General features: G+C 39.4%; 1 protein-coding gene across 2 annotated transcripts in view; it reads right to left on the reverse strand.

The window, feature by feature from the left end:
• Positions 1-1,269: 1,269 nt before the first annotated feature.
• rhbdf1b (rhomboid 5 homolog 1b (Drosophila)) overlaps positions 1,270-16,013 on the reverse strand; it is a 61,782-nt gene continuing 47,038 nt past the window's right edge. For both annotated transcript variants that reach the window (XM_049464878.1, XM_049464879.1), the window contains 14 exons: positions 15,751-15,957; positions 14,304-14,426; positions 13,137-13,300; positions 11,546-11,797; positions 11,277-11,388; positions 10,394-10,468; positions 9,435-9,596; positions 8,974-9,074; positions 8,812-8,875; positions 7,973-8,067; positions 6,116-6,191; positions 5,041-5,141; positions 4,718-4,871; positions 1,270-3,222 (listed from right to left, as the gene is read on the reverse strand). In XM_049464878.1, coding sequence (XP_049320835.1) covers positions 2,803-3,222; positions 4,718-4,871; positions 5,041-5,141; positions 6,116-6,191; positions 7,973-8,067; positions 8,812-8,875; positions 8,974-9,074; positions 9,435-9,596; positions 10,394-10,468; positions 11,277-11,388; positions 11,546-11,797; positions 13,137-13,300; positions 14,304-14,426; positions 15,751-15,957 — 2,106 coding nt within the window. In that variant the 3' untranslated portion in view covers positions 1,270-2,802. The remainder of the gene's footprint in view (positions 3,223-4,717; positions 4,872-5,040; positions 5,142-6,115; positions 6,192-7,972; positions 8,068-8,811; positions 8,876-8,973; positions 9,075-9,434; positions 9,597-10,393; positions 10,469-11,276; positions 11,389-11,545; positions 11,798-13,136; positions 13,301-14,303; positions 14,427-15,750; positions 15,958-16,013) is intronic.

Here is a 16,013-nt window from a genome sequence, read left to right on the forward strand (position 1 = left end):
CATCCTTCAGCCTGCAGCAGACAGCCCAGCACACCCACAACCCCACAACTTCCCCTACACACCCACACTGCATGAAGAACAACACCCACATCACAGATCTGCATCCTCACCTGTCATACAGCTGTGTGAAGGGGCAATGTAGCACAGCTAATTCACCTACCATGTGCTGTTCTTATCAGGAGGTAAAGGAAAACATTCATCTATCAAACCATTCATCCTTCTACCCACCCACCCAGCCACTCATCTATCCATCTATCCATCCAGCAATTATTTAACCATTCATTCACTCATTGAACCATCTTAACATTCATCCATCCATCCACTTATTCACGCATCCATCTATCCATCCATCCATCAATCATGTAACCATTTACTTACTCATTGAACCATCTAATCATTCATTCATCCATTCAGCTAACTAACCATTCACCCATCCATCTATCCATCCATCAATCATGTAACCATTCACCCACAAACTAAACATTCATTCATCCACCCACCAATTTATTTACCCATCCATCCATCCATCCATACATCCATTCATCCATTATTCATTCACCCATTTAGCCATTCATCCATCCAATGAGCTATCTAACCAATCTTTAATCCACCAACCGAGCCATCTAACTATTCATCCATCCATCTACCCACCCACCCATTCACCCATCCATCCATCCATCCATCCACTCATCCATGCATCCATCTAAACATTCATCCATCCACTCACTCAGCCATTCACCTAGCCATTCAGCCATCTAACCATTTATCTATCCACTACCCAGCCATTCATCCATCCACCCACTCAGCCATTTACCCATCCATCCATCCATCCTTCCATCCATCCAACACTCATCCCATGTATTTAAGCATTCATCTATCCACCCACAGGTGTATCCTCCAATCCACTAATGCACACACCCATCCATGCATCCATCCATCCGTCCACCCATGTACCCATTCATCTGTCCATCCGTCCATTTATCCAGCCATGCTTAGAATTATTATGTGGTCTATCATATAAACAAACCACTTGTGGTTTATCAAAGAACCATAGAATCCCCTTGAGTGTATCAAACCTGTTACCATAGGAAATCTGAGATTTTGTTCAAACAGCTGTCTGTCTATGTCTGTCTGTCTACTCCTCCCATCATTGAGTCTTGAATTTATCTTGTGCACAAATGGTATGAGACAACATATATGCTATATATGTTATAGATTTCTGAATCCTCTTATACTCAAACTGGAAATCAGAGTAGGACACACTGGGCGTTTGGTTTACTCTCATTGTATTGTGTTTTACAAGTGAGCAGGCAGCTAAAACACTGCCAAAACATTCACCACTTCAGCAGCAGTTAACATATTATTACAGGTTAATAAGAAAAGTGCTCAGAGTTACAACACGTATATGGCAGCAGTTGGTGTTGGTCAACAAGGCACCGGAGGCGTTTAAGCCACCTCTCCACTCTGAGGAGGGCGTTTCTCTGAGCCTGTCCAATAACAATGATTACAATCCTTGACCTTCATTCAGCAAGTGCGTAACAACTGCAGACTGCAGCAGAACCATCAACTCACACGCTGTCAGTCAGGGCCACTGATCTACCGTCATTTCCATACAGGAGACTGAGAGCCGTGGTTCTGTAAGAGTCATATATGTCCTCTTCTGGCTTTCTGTTCCTTTAGCCCCAGAGCACGCTGACCCAGCAAACACCAGCATCACCCGAGGGGGATACCTGTGATTTTTAGGATGTTTGTCCCTTTCACACTGCTTTAAAATGTTCTAGTCTTAGTCTATTACATACTTTCAGCTTTTCCCCAGTCAATCTGTTCTACAAAGATTCTTCAGTCAAACTGTTCTACAATGTTTTCCCCAGTCAATCTGTTCTACAATGATTTCCCCAGTCAAACTGTTCTACAAAGTTTTCCCAAATTTAAACTGCTGTACAAATGTTTTCCCCATGCAAACTGTTAGAAAATGTTTTTCCCAGTCACACTGTTTTACACTGTTTTTCCCAGTCAATCTGCTCTAAAATGTTTCCCCAGTCAAACTGTTCTACAGTGTTTACCCAGTCAATCTGTTCTACAATGATTTTTCAGTCAAACTGTTCTAAAATGTTTCCCCTGTGAAACTGTTTTACAATATTTCCTGGGTCAAACTGTTCTACAATGTTTTCCAGAGTCAAACTGTTCTAAAATGTTCCCTAATTTAAACTGCTGTACAATGTTTTCCCCATGAAAACTGTTCTAAAATGTTTTCCTCAGTCACACTGTTGTACACTGTTTTCCCCAGTCAAACTGTTCTAATTTGTTTCCCAATTGAAACTATTCTAAAGTGTTTTCCTAAGTCAAACTGCTCTACAATTGTTGCCCTATTCAAACTGTTCTAAAATGTTTTAACCAATAAAATTGTTCTACAATGTATCCCCATTTAAACTGCTTTACAGTGTTTGCCCTATTCAAACTGTTCTAAAATGTTGTAACCAATGAAACTGTGGTTCAAAATTTTCCCCAAACAAATGGTTCTACAATGTTTTCCTCAATCAAACTGTTCTACAATGTTTCTCCAGACACGTTGTCCTATAATGCCCTTTTCTATCACTATATTCTAGAAGGTTCACATTTTTAAAGCTGTTTTAGAACATTTCCTTGCTGTTTCTCAATTACACTGTTCTAGTCTTTGTTCTACAAAGTTTTTTCTGGTTCAGACAAAAGTTGAATTGTAAACATGGAGCTGCTGGAGAGGTGGAGTGCAGCATGTTTGTTGAAGAACTCTGGGTCAGTGTGCTCTGGGCTTTAAGTAAGGCCTCAGTGGAGATGAGCATTTAGGTCGTATTTCTCGCAGAATTTGTCTGTCAAAGGGATGCAGGTGAGTAACTCGCACCACTCGCACTTCAGAGGGTACACGTAGAAGAGCACCACAAACCCGGAGAAGATGCCCAGGAAGAGTGTGAGAGAGAGCAGGATCTGGCAGCGCTTGCGGTACATGTCCATGCGACCGAAGCTAATGTAGGGCAGAAAGGCGAAGGAGAGGAAGAATCCTGAAATGAAGCCGCAGATGTGGGCAAAGTTGTCTATCCACGGCAGAAGACCAAAGGCGAAGAGGAAGAGCACAACGCAGAGCAGCTTGAAGAAGGCCCGCCACGGACGGGCCAGGATCTGCCAACTTTGGAAGAGCTCCACGAACAGACACGCCAAGATACCGAACTGGGAACCTGCCGGGCCAACCTAAAGTGGAAAACGTTAGGTTAGCAATGTATCCGAAGGCTTATTAAACTTAAAATGCCTATATAATTTTAACTGCTTTCCATAACTTTCACTGTACTCCCCTTTTTGAAGAGGTCAAAAATTATCTAAAAACAATATCTTGTATATAGCCTGGTGATGTACAGCTTTCATGAAAATATGAACTAAGACAAAATATTTACATTTTCTTCAATATTGGGGTCACTCTAGAAAACATTACAAAGGTTTATGCTAAAAAATATATATTTTTTTAGCAATACATTTTCTTTGCTGTTAAACATGGTGGCGGGTCCACTCATGACAATACAAGAATTAAAAACAAATATTTTTCTACTTTATGAGCCTGTTTATGATTATGTAATACAGGGTGTTGTAACTATAGGCCAAGGTTTTATACGTTTTTTTTTTTTCCATTAAACTCTGTAAATGCTGTTAATGACTTATTGACAGTATATGCATTATAGCTATAAGCCTTTTAATGGAGTCTGAATTCACAGTTTAATCTGAATATGTTGGCCTCAACTGCTTTTTGAATGATACATAATACAGGACATGATTGGCTTTTGGAATGTCAGTGTATTTTGTGAAAAAACACTACGATAAATGTTTAACACTAAACTCTATGTATTATCCACTACACTAATAAATATATATATATATATATATATATATATATATATATATATATATATATATATATATATATAATATAAATGATGACATTATAGGTGTACAGCTTTGAAGAATGAAGCTATGAAACAAAGGCAATATTTCATTTTCTCTAATTTTGGGGTTACTCTAGAAAACATTATAAAGGTTTATGCTAAAAAATATATTTTATGTAAGACGTTTTCTTTGCTGTTAAACATGGTGGTGGGTCCCCTCATGACAAGGATTAAACACTAATAAGTTCCTTATGAGAATGTTTATGATTCTGCAATACAGTGTGTTGTTACTACAGGTCAAGGTTTTAAAGGTTTTATCAATCAACTCTTTGTTGTTAAGTGCTCTCTGACAGTACATGCATTATAGCTATAAGCCTTCTAATGAAGTCTGAATTTACAGTTTAATCTAAATAGTTTGGCCTTGACTGCTTTTTGAATAATACACGACATGTTTCACTTTTGGAATAAAAGTGTGTTTTTTCCAGAGAAACACTACAATAAATGTATTATACCTAACTTTAAATTATTATCATCTACACTAATAACAAACGAATATAAATTATGACATTACGAGTGTGATTAATTTATATGTGGGCCCACATTCAAGCCCCTCCGTTTAAACATCAAATTATCCAATGGAATATAAATTTACAGTTTAATCTGTATATTTTGGATTGATTGACACATTTTACAGGATATGTACATATATTATATTACATTTAATGTGGGCCCACATTCAAGCCCATCCAGTTTAAACTTCAATTTTTACTCTGATCCACCTTTGTGTTCTAGGTTTATGAGAAACACTGCACCTCAGCTCTGTAAGGAAGGAAGATGGCACTGGCTAAGTTGCCCGTGATGCCACTGAGGATGTAGATGATGGAAATTCGTAGCCAGCCAGCTAGCTTCTCCAAATCCCTCAGGATGGTCATCTGGAAGCACACAGACACCAGGCAGTGCAGGATCCTGAGCAGAAACAAGACAGCAAGGTCTTGAATACAGTTCTTGACATGGCAAAAGCAGACTTTATTGTTAGGTTTCAGCTAAAGTATACAGTACATGATCTGAAAAACATGTGGCCAGAGGTAGATCACAATGCTGAAAGTGCAGGAATAGAATTACACATTCTTCTTACCCAGCATGCAGGAAGAGCGAGAGCCACAGTCGGTAGAACTGGTCTGGGACCTCAGGGTTAAGGAAAGGCAGAAGGCCACACACATCATCCATGCAGTGCACCTGAGGGAAGGCACGTTACAGAGAACTCAATTTACCTGTGAGCTTTGTGCTCCACCTTGTGGTGGTCTTTTTTACACCGTTTATTGTGTAAGCTGTGAGAGAAACCAACCAACCAACCATCTGTAACTCTATAATCCCCCTAGTGGTTATGTTTAGTGAGAGCTGTATGCCCCAGCTAAAGATGAGGTAGTTTTCACTACTAATATACTAATCTGCATAATTCAGATATCCACTGGGTTATTAAAAGCCAGATTCTGATTTTAAAACCATAAACCGGGGTTAGCTTGTTAAGGATGGGGGCTTCAGGTAGTCAAATCAAACACTGATGTGAATTAAAAAGCTACATTTGAGAGATTTATGCAATTTAGAATTCCTGTCTACATTTTATGTCCATCTGATCATGGTCTTTTAAATTTTTTAAAAGAAGTCTATGGCAACAGGCTCCCTGCTAATCACACAAGGAAATACATGCTTATACACATAGAAAAAGGGGTTCTTCAATGGTTCTTCAGCTAAAGCAACAGTCCTACATTATACATAAATGTTTTTTTGCCTGATTACAACATAACAATAATCTAAGGATTATTGGAAGTCCTTTTATACGTTTCTTCATAGAAATTACGACAATTGTTTTATTTAGAAACAAAAAAAATTCCATTATTGTTGTGAATTCTTAGCACTACATACAGGACTTTTGTTGCTAAGACTGTTGCATCTAAAATCATCTAGGCACAAATATAACCCTAAACTGGTTGAGCAACATCACAATAAACACTCTTCAGTTAAGATGATGTTAACACTTTGATGTTTTAGGGAAACTGAACAATAACATGTCATAGTTCTAGTGATCATTTTATTATTACTATATACATACTACTAATACTACTGATAATAACAACAATGATCCTGTAAACCTTCAACCCCACTTATGAAGCAACAATGTTCCACTGCAGTAGAGAGGTATGTAAACTCACCTGGGAACACAAGGTAGCCTCTTCATGGAAATAGCCATTCATAAAGTCACAGTACTCTCTGGATGTGATCTCACACCTGCACAATTAAAAAAATCATAAACCAATAACTAGAAAAACATCATAACTTTAAAAATAATGTGGACATCACATTTTGGGTTGTCTAGACACTAACACTAAATTTCGCTCTACAAAGACCTGGTGTCTTATGAGGCCATTATTCTGTCACCTAGTGGTGGCAGTATCATTTGAGAGATTATTCTTTGTTTTTACATTAATCAGGTGACAATTAGCCTAAATGGCAAAGAGAAATAGGAAATGCATGCCATGCAAGAGTTCAGGTCTTAGAAGGTTAAGGATATTTTGAAAGCTTCATGAATGCAGTCAAAATATAGAATAGACATTAAAGTAGAATTTGTTGCATCATTTTTAACAGATGTAATACCAGGCCCGTAGCCAGGGGGGATCGAAGGGTTCGTTCGATCCCCCCCCCCATCCCCCACAACCCCCCCTCAGCCACCCCAGTCCCCCCCCCCAATCCCCCCCCCCCCGCCTGCCCCCAGAGTAGTGACGAGTAAGAAAAATTGTTATTGTTTCTCTTTACACATTTTGTTCAGACTGTTTTACCCCAATCCAGTAGGTGGCGGTAATTCCCCCATTTCTGTTCTTAGCTTGTGGAAAGAATAAGAATCAGGGGAAAGTTACTTGAGAAAATGGGTAAAAAAGAAGACAAGGAGCGAAAACGGAAGAAAACGGTGGTAACATTGTCCCAAAATATTGGTGACTTGTTCAAAAAAGGCCCAAAATCGGTAAGTTGCTGAGTGCAGGCTTCTATTTCTTTACAACTCCCCTGCGTTAAAAGTGCCGGGCTCGGCTTAGCCCATAAGTATAATTGTACATGTAACACCGGATTATTACTGTTATTATTGGGATAACTCCAAAGTCTGGATTTTAGTTGATTTTTAAGAAATGTAGGTTAAGTGACAATAACATTCAGTCACTCACTTTGCAATTCTGACGATCAAGCTAGGGTGTATTTTACTCTCAACATGCCTGTGGCTCCTAAGGCCATATATAAAATACAGTATAGAGGTGTAAAAAGGGGGTTAACCTCTTAACACGCCCTGGCCCGCTGGCGGGCCAGAAAAATATCATATTTAATATCTGGCTGTGTTTATGAATACTTATAGATTCAATGTAGACACCCAATATGCCATTTTAAAGCTTTTCAGTTATCTAGCCAATTTAGCCGTATCTCATTTCAGAAAATAAACATTTAGGGCGAAATATGCCTGGTTTATGAAAGTTATGAAATATTATTTTCATATTTACGTTTTTCGTACGTCCATATTTGATCGAATGTGGACATGTTATACACCATTCGAACCGTCTGCCTCTCCGGATTACGGAACTGTGTTTAGAGTTTAAATCTGCTTGTGTTTCGCTTTGTGTTTACCTCAGGACACTCGAGACACACACCCAAACCCCTCCAGCACTTCCCCCACACTCTTACCTTCAAAACGCCTCCAAACTTAAGAAAATCCATCAATCCAGTCACCAGTAATTCTCACATATATCCAAACAGTGCTTGAAATAATTTGAGGGGGGGGGGGGGGGCAACGAAGTTGAAGGGTAGCTTCTGCTTTAAGCTAGAATGCAGGACCCATCTCTTCAGTGAACAGAGGAGGAGTGAAGAACAAAAAGGTGGGCTGCAAATGCTCTGTTACAGGATAAAGATGGTAAAGATTGAAATTTATGGAATGATAAAAATGTAGGTGTGATGTTACATGTGCCATGTGTTCACAGGTGCTAATGAAAGAGGAGCTGTGAAGTCTGTGCATTTCTATAAATCACTCTCACCTCCCTTTGGTTCCGATGCAGCACGGTCTGCCTGTAATTACACAGTCTATGTGGGGCAGGTTTGTGTGGTTTCCAGTGCTGTACCTGGTGCATATCTGAAAACACACAGTCAGCATGGGACTAAATAAATATGCCACATAATGTCAGACATGACTAGAAAAAAAGGAAAGCCTTGCATCCTTGCATGCCTCATTACATAATTGAAGAGTTTTCCAGACAGGAATTGAGCCTACACTTTATTTTTGAGATTTTCCATTAAAAGGAATATAAATATAGTCTCAGACTAGGCTTAGTCTCTGTCTGGGAAACTGGCTGAAAAAAAACTGTAAAAAGACATATATTAAAATTATTTTTAGTTTTAATTATAATAAGTAAATAAATAATAATATAAAATAATAAAACAATAATAAATTAAAGAGTAATAACATGGGTCATGCACCACTTTCAGTAATTATAGTTAAGCCCTATCCAGACAGGATTCGTTTCTCAGGGGGACGTCTGAGAAAAATATTTCACACTTCTACTCAGTGATAAAACTCTTGCATCTGGAATGCAATTGAAAAAACAGGACCAGTAAGTTTTCTGGCTTTCTCAGTCACATCACATCGCGTTCAGTAGCTCCTCCATTTCTACTCGCTGTTGTGTTTACATATATAGTCGTTACGGACGGGAATAAAATCACAGAGGACCCCCCCATAAAAAAGAAATTTACACCAGGACCCCTTGAGAAACTAATCCTGTCCGGATAGGGCTTTAGACTTATCTGGGATAATATAGTCATCAGTACTACATAGAGATTTACAGTACTACATCTGGTTCAGTTACTGAGATAGACTCACCGGCCATTTGGTGATGTCATCAGGCCACTCATGAGGCGAGACGGAGGCCGGCTCCAGACACGTCCTGAAATCACAGCACACACAGAGGTCAGTCACAAATCTCTAGCACAGCACCAGTCAGTTATTCCTCAGTGTACTATAAAAATGAGTAGGGTGCTTTACCTGGGGTCTTGGTGACAAACTGAGCCATAACTGCGTAATTTACCATCAAGATAGGGAACACTTGGGTGCTGAGGCCACTTTACCCACAGAGCCAATGTACTCTGAGAGAGAAAGAGAGATTAATTAGTATTATTGAATTATTACACACACACATACTTATTAAATTGGCTTTATTATACATAAGAATATTTCATCATTTTTATTTTTGTGCAGCATATACAGTATACACATATGATGTATCATCAGTAAAAGAAGCGTGAATTCAGAAAAGATGGGACCACCCATCGCTAAACCCAGTTTAACAAGTCCCTGTAGTGAAGTATTTCCAATAGAATCTGGATGTATCTGGAATGACAGTGGTTCATTCAGTACTTTTGAAAGGATTTGGGGATTTTGGGATGAGGTGGGGCAGTGGTCATCCAAGTCTTTTGAAAAGTGATGTGATTTGATTAGGTTCTTACTGAACACTCCTCCTGAGAAGTCTGCACACAGCCGGACTGGTCGTTTCGGACGCAGCAGCCTGAGTTACGCTCCCTCTGCTTCTTCTCCTGCATCAGATCATGCACCTGCTGGTCCTGCCGCATGCAGGGTGAGAACTTCGCCCCCAGGTGTATCAGCGCCTCCTACAGTACAAGACAGATACAGTATTTACAGTATTTAACCCAGAGTTTATTTAACACACCACTTTTACACAGTGCCTGTTTTCCAGAAGCATTCTAGCACATGAGATGAGTTTTAAATGATTAATCATGGCTTATATTGCACGTTTTTTGCTACCTTAAACGCCTTCAACAATATACAGCCCCCTACCTTAAAAAAGGAGTAGGAGTTTAGGACTAAATCTTCACTGACAGGCGTGGTGGTCTGAAAGTGAGGTGTGTTCAGGTAAATTTCTGGCATGTTGTTATTTTGGTGGAGGAAAACACATGAACCTAGACAACAATCAATCGTCAGAGTCCATTCCTCTAGGTGCACCATGCGCGCAGAACGCAAACCCGACTTTTAACTCAAAAATAAACAGAAAAAAAAAATTTAATAAACTTGCTTTTCCCTTAAATAAGCTGCTGGTGTACCTTCACAGCGTGAGTACACAGGTCAGTATTCTTTGCCCGGACGCACGAAAGCGCCTCGCTGTTAAGTTATAAACGTGTCAAAGTCAGAGAGCACCTGTCTCTTAAAGGGAATGAGTGGCACACTGATTGCTTTACTGATTGCACGTTTCGAGCCATGCAAGGCAAAATATTTCACCCTTGCGATACCAAAAACACACCAACACGCCCTTGATCCAGCTGCGTGATCTGCAATTGGCCGGTGTGGTAAAGATCACTAAAATAAGGCCCTAAGATGCTTTTGGAAAACTGGGCCAGAAAATTGTAAATTGTAACAACAATCAAGTCATGGGCTATAGGCTGTAACTTACAGAGTTCGGTCCAACCCAGAAGTTCTCCTGTTGAACAAACTTGACATTCTCATAAACGCCTTTATTTCTTAAAACCTGCAAAATAAAACAATGTGTTAGAAATCATGACTGTAAAGTTTAGGTGTTAACCATAATTATTATTTTGTCAATTCAATAAAACCTTATACCTTTATAACCAAGAAGTATTAACGTTAACATATATATAATAGACAACATTTATCTAGGCTTTTCAGTATATAATGGGTAACTGATTTTGCACGGTGGCAGCTTTGGGGCTGCTGCATATGTGATATGATATTCCAGGGTGGTTGCTAGGAAGTTCTTAGTGGTTTCTAAGGTGTGCTGCTATGTGGTTGCTTGGTGTTGTGCCTTGGTATTCTAGATAGTTGCTCTTAAATCTCAGGTGATTGATATCTGGTTAGTAGGTGGTTGCTATGATGTTGCTAGGTGGTTGCTACATGTTTGCTATGGTATCCCAGGTGTTTGCTAATGTGTTTAATAAAATAAGTTTCTTGCTGGTTGCTATGATGGTTCTATGTTGTTGCAAGAGGAATGCAATGGTGTTGCTATTTGGTTGCCCTGAAATTCTAGATGGTTGCTAGGTGGTTTCTATAGTGCTGCAAGGAAGTTGCCATGGTATCCCAGGTGGCTCTATGGTGTTGCTGAATGACTAATCTGAACATTGCTACGTGGTCATTATGGCATCACAGATGGCTTCTTTGGTGTTTCTACCTTATGTGTTTCTACCTTATTGCTATTATTTTTTATAATATTATATACATATATATATATATATATATATATATATATATATATATATATATATATATATATATATATGGTTTAAAGACAAAGGTGATATTAATATTCAGGGTGAACTTACAGAATCTACAGTTTCATGTTGGGAGAAGCCAACAGGTGCAATTCCATAGATGGAAACTGACAGGATGGTGATGAGCAGGTGGACAAATGTGATCCAGTAAGTAAAAAAAGGCCTGCAGGAAACAATATTGGCACATTTTAACATAGAACAAAACAATAACTGAAAATAGGTAAATACTTATGTTTTTATGGAATGTTTTAACTTGATAAAAATATTATTTAATGATTATTTTCTACTGTAACTTTTTTTGAGATTTTAAAAGTAGACACCTGTGGTCATTCATGTCCTCTATCTGCCTCTTAACATAGCTGTCGATGCGTTTGCGGTATGAGCGGTTGGTCAGTCGGCCCACTATCCCCAGGCCATACGGACGTTTATCTCGGGCAAAGAGCTTCTTAACAGGAACAGCGATGCGTTGACCGCGGCGCTGACCACTCACACTCACCACCTCCTGCCGTAAACGCACCCTCGGCTGAATCAGCGTGCCATCCCTCGCTTTCCTCCAACCCCTCTCCAGAGGCCTGCGCAGAGAGAGAGAGAGAGAGAGAGAGAGAGAGAGAGAGAGAGATAACAGCTGTGATTCCTCCTTCAAAGCATTCAGCCATTCAGCACTTTCTCATGTTCAGCTGTTTATCTGTTTTGTTGATCAGTTCTAAGTTTTAAGGCTGGTTCTTTAAGTGTTTGGATTTGCAGTTTGTTTGTATCCTTGTTGATGACTAACTTTGAAGCTGCGGCGATGAGTAAATCTCAGTCACCTAAACACATACACATAACCAGACATGAGTCATAAACTGTGTTCCAAAGAAGACTGGAATCAACATGTCTGAAAATATAAAACCATCTTGGTTGCAGCTGCATGTACCGTATTGTTCGCACTATAAGACGCACCGGATTATAGGGCGCACTATTAATAAACGTCTTTTCTGGTCTATTTTAATATATATAAGGCGCACCTGATTATTAGGTGCATTTTATGTGACACTAGTAACTTGTATCTAGTAGAAGGAACAGTGGTTTTCCTTCACTGGGTGGCGAAACCTGTAAAGCTAAGCTAGGTTAAGTAAACAAAATTGTAATTCTTTAAAAAAAGAAACATTTTAGACGAGTCAGATGAGTCAAAAGAGCGCTGGATATTAATCGACACAGATTTCTCTCCTGAAAACTGTTTTCTTGGGTGAGTAAAACGCTTTCTTACAGTAATAGATTACTGTATGTACAGATTTTCACTAAGGCTGGAGCATTAGTATTAGCTGCTAATGCCACCCGACAGAGCTACACTGAGAAACTCTGAGTGTTCTGGTAGAGCCGGGTGATATTAGATAGCGGTTAGTCCCCCTTACCTTGTTCTAACATGATAAACGTGCAGACTACTGTCTGATATACTTGCCTCTGTACAGCCAAAGAGTTAGCACTTTGCATGGTTAGCAGCTAATGTTAATGCTGCTCCAGCAGTGCTAGCCGGAGTTAGCAGCAGGTTACAGGTCGATAATACTCACCTCTGGACCGACAAAGAGCTAGTGCTTCACGCAGTTAGCACCTGATGCTAATACTTCTGGAGAACTAAACTGAAACTCCTGTATAACGCTGTACTTCAGCAGAATGGCTTTACTGCTCCTTACAACCTGACTGGTAAAATTCATACATAAATGCACTGAATTATGAAGCGCACTGAAAATTTTGGGGAAAATTAAAGGATTTTAGGTGCGCCTTATAGTGTGAAAAACTAAAAAAAAATTGACACGCCATGGGTTGTGGGAGGACATTACAACCCCTAGTGGACATTGTAATGGGTACAAATGTCTTGTTCAAATTACTTTTAATTAGTTCTAGTTCAAAAGACAGAGAGTTAGTGAAGCTTACAGCATTAGATGACTCCTCTCTAAGTCGGTCTTGTCCAGGGCACTGCCAGTCAGATCCAACTCATCGCCTACTTTGTCCGTGTCGTTCACACGAATGGCGGCTTCAGAGGGCGACTCAAACACTTCGTCCGCATATGTGGACAGTTCTTCTTGAACCAGTCCATCCTAAATACACACAAAGCCTCATAACATTTAAAAGAGTGACCGGACCAGACCATGCCAAATTAGATTGACTTGTTTAACAAATTAAACAAAAAAATAATTATTCAGCTAATACTACAGTATTTACATAGCATACTTATTTTAACAGTTATCATCTTCATATATTATTTAATAGCCCTGTATTAGTGCAGGAGTGGTCTTTGTAGCATTCAGTCCACAGCCACAATCAGCAGCCAAGTAAGCTGTAAGTTGCTCTTACAGCCTAAAACACTAAGGCCAGGGAAGATCTTAGGCTGCACTGCCCAAACATAAAGCAAGTGAATTTATTTTATTTTTATTTTAGAGCAAATATATCAGTTTTTTGCCACTTACACAGTGGGACAGTACACAGATCACATTGAGGGATCTACAAGTTAAGATGATATTGTAAAATTAAAAATGAAAAAAAAAATTGTTTTATTCCATAAACTCCAGACTACATTTCTCCCAAATTTCAAATAATAATATTTTCATTTAGAGCATTTATTTGAAGTAAATGAGAAATGGCTGAAAATAACAAAAATATGCAGAGTTCAGAAATCAATATTTGGTGGAATAACCCTAGTTTTTATTCACAGTTTTCATGAATCTTGGCATGTTCCCCTCCACCAGTCTTACACACTGCTTTTGGATAACTCTATGCCACTTCTGGTTCCAAAGGGTTCCAGGGGTCAAGCAGTTTATCTTGACTGAAGGCCTGTGATCATCAATCTTCCTCTTGATTATATGCCAAATTTGACCAATTTGGTAAATTCAAAGAAACCAATTATTTTTAAGTGATCTCTTTTTTTTTCAAAGCTGTATTTGGTAAACTGGTAAGTTGCTATAAGAGTGGGATCCAGTGGTAGATGTAATCAGCCAGTTGTGAGGGAGCAGATGTGCTTTTCCACAGAAGAGCCTGTAGAGGGCAGTGTTAGAAGAGAGTATTATAAGGGATCAGTGAGTTAAGTGCTGTTGGCAGCCTCACCCTTGTGAAGAAGGAGGTGTCCTGCTCATCTAGGAAATCCCCTGTGTCCTCCTCTATAAAACTGGCTGCTGCAAAGCTGCGTCTGTGCACTCGACGCACTGTACCTTCCTTTAGAGGACGACCCTGAAAGCAGTACCGATAATCACTGTTATCATCATCAACATCATCATCAATATTACCATCAAGTTCTAGCTGTTCGTTAATCACAACGAAACATGATTAAACTGTGTTTAATACAATATTTCTGTTGTTGCAGATGCTGGATTATCTCTGTTGTACAATTGTCGAACTGACTAACAGCTGAGCATTCCAGAGAAATTACTATGGCCATCTGTTATCATTACTTCAGGGCTATGGCCTGCTCATCTGGGCAGATGCACTCACATGAACTGCACCAAATCCAGGTCTGACAAGACGAGCCTACAGATCAACTTTTACATAACAGATTATGAAAGGAACAAACAACAAGAATGCAAAAGTGAGCCACCCACAGAAATCTGTGATAATCTGCCCAGTGAAGGCTTTACTCAACACATTCCTGTTCTCCAGTCTAGTGTGATCTGCACAACTTGAAAAAGGACACAGAGGCTCTTCAACAGCTGGACTAATTGTTTAAAGTCCATGTGTTTGGCATAGTTGCTGGTGTCCTGCAAATCATCATTCTCTAGTCCCATATTTTTGCATTTTGGCTTTTGTCAAGTCTGAAAGTCTTATTTCAAACAACCATCTGGTCCTCAGTAGATGTATAGATCCTTCAGCAACTAATCATTTTGACTACATTTTTCTTTGATGTGCTTTATGTTTGTTAAAATATTGTTTTAATCTGTATTTTTCTGTTTATGTGAATTGCAAATTACTAATATCATACCTTTTGTTAAAGGTCTCATTCTATCGTTTTTTATTTCTTTTAAATGTCTAGTTGTGGTCTCTAGTATAAATGAATACCATGTGAGCCGTTTTGTAAAAAAAGTACTCCAGTGTTTCTGTATAACCCTGCGTTATAACCCTTGCTCACGTATATTTATATGCAAACATATTGCCTCTGATTGGCTAGGAGCACTGCAGCATAAAACGCAACCTGTCTTCGTCCCATGGTCAATTTTGCAGCTCTAAAACTTAAAGGACAAAATGTTTTCAGAGATACAGCCTTAGTTGTAAAGATACAGTACTGAGTGCTAGTTAAAGTTAACCCTTAAACCTTGCTTAACCTCAGACTCTCAGCTTGGCTTGGCTCTCCTCATGGCCTTTCCACATCTTCAATAAAGCTGGAACACTGACATGATAGCATGCTAGTGTGTTTGGTGGTAATAAGACCTGATCTGATACAGTGATGTTTCTATGATTTTCCAACATATTATGAGGCTAATCCGTAAATCCGTGCATGTTGTGTAATTATCACCCACTGATTTTTAAATACAAACAAACAAACATGCACATAAAGTCTAACCTTAACCAGGGCAGTGGCAGCTCTGATGCTCATCTTGGCGACGGACTCTCTCTTGCGGCGGCGTGGATGCCGGCTGAAGCCTGACCGGGAGCTGGTGAAGGAGCACAGGGAGACAGCACCAGGGGTGATGGGAGTTTGAGGCCCAGTAAAACCGTCCAATTCCTCCATATTACGGAAGGCTCGACCGCGGGCCAGCGGATCCACAATCTGCAAAGAAAAGGCCGTTACTGTCATCAAACAATATGTTTCCAGCAAATCAGTAA

Source organism: Astyanax mexicanus, chromosome 15 (genome assembly GCF_023375975.1).
Source record: "Astyanax mexicanus isolate ESR-SI-001 chromosome 15, AstMex3_surface, whole genome shotgun sequence".
Lineage (NCBI taxonomy): Eukaryota > Metazoa > Chordata > Actinopteri > Characiformes > Acestrorhamphidae > Astyanax > Astyanax mexicanus.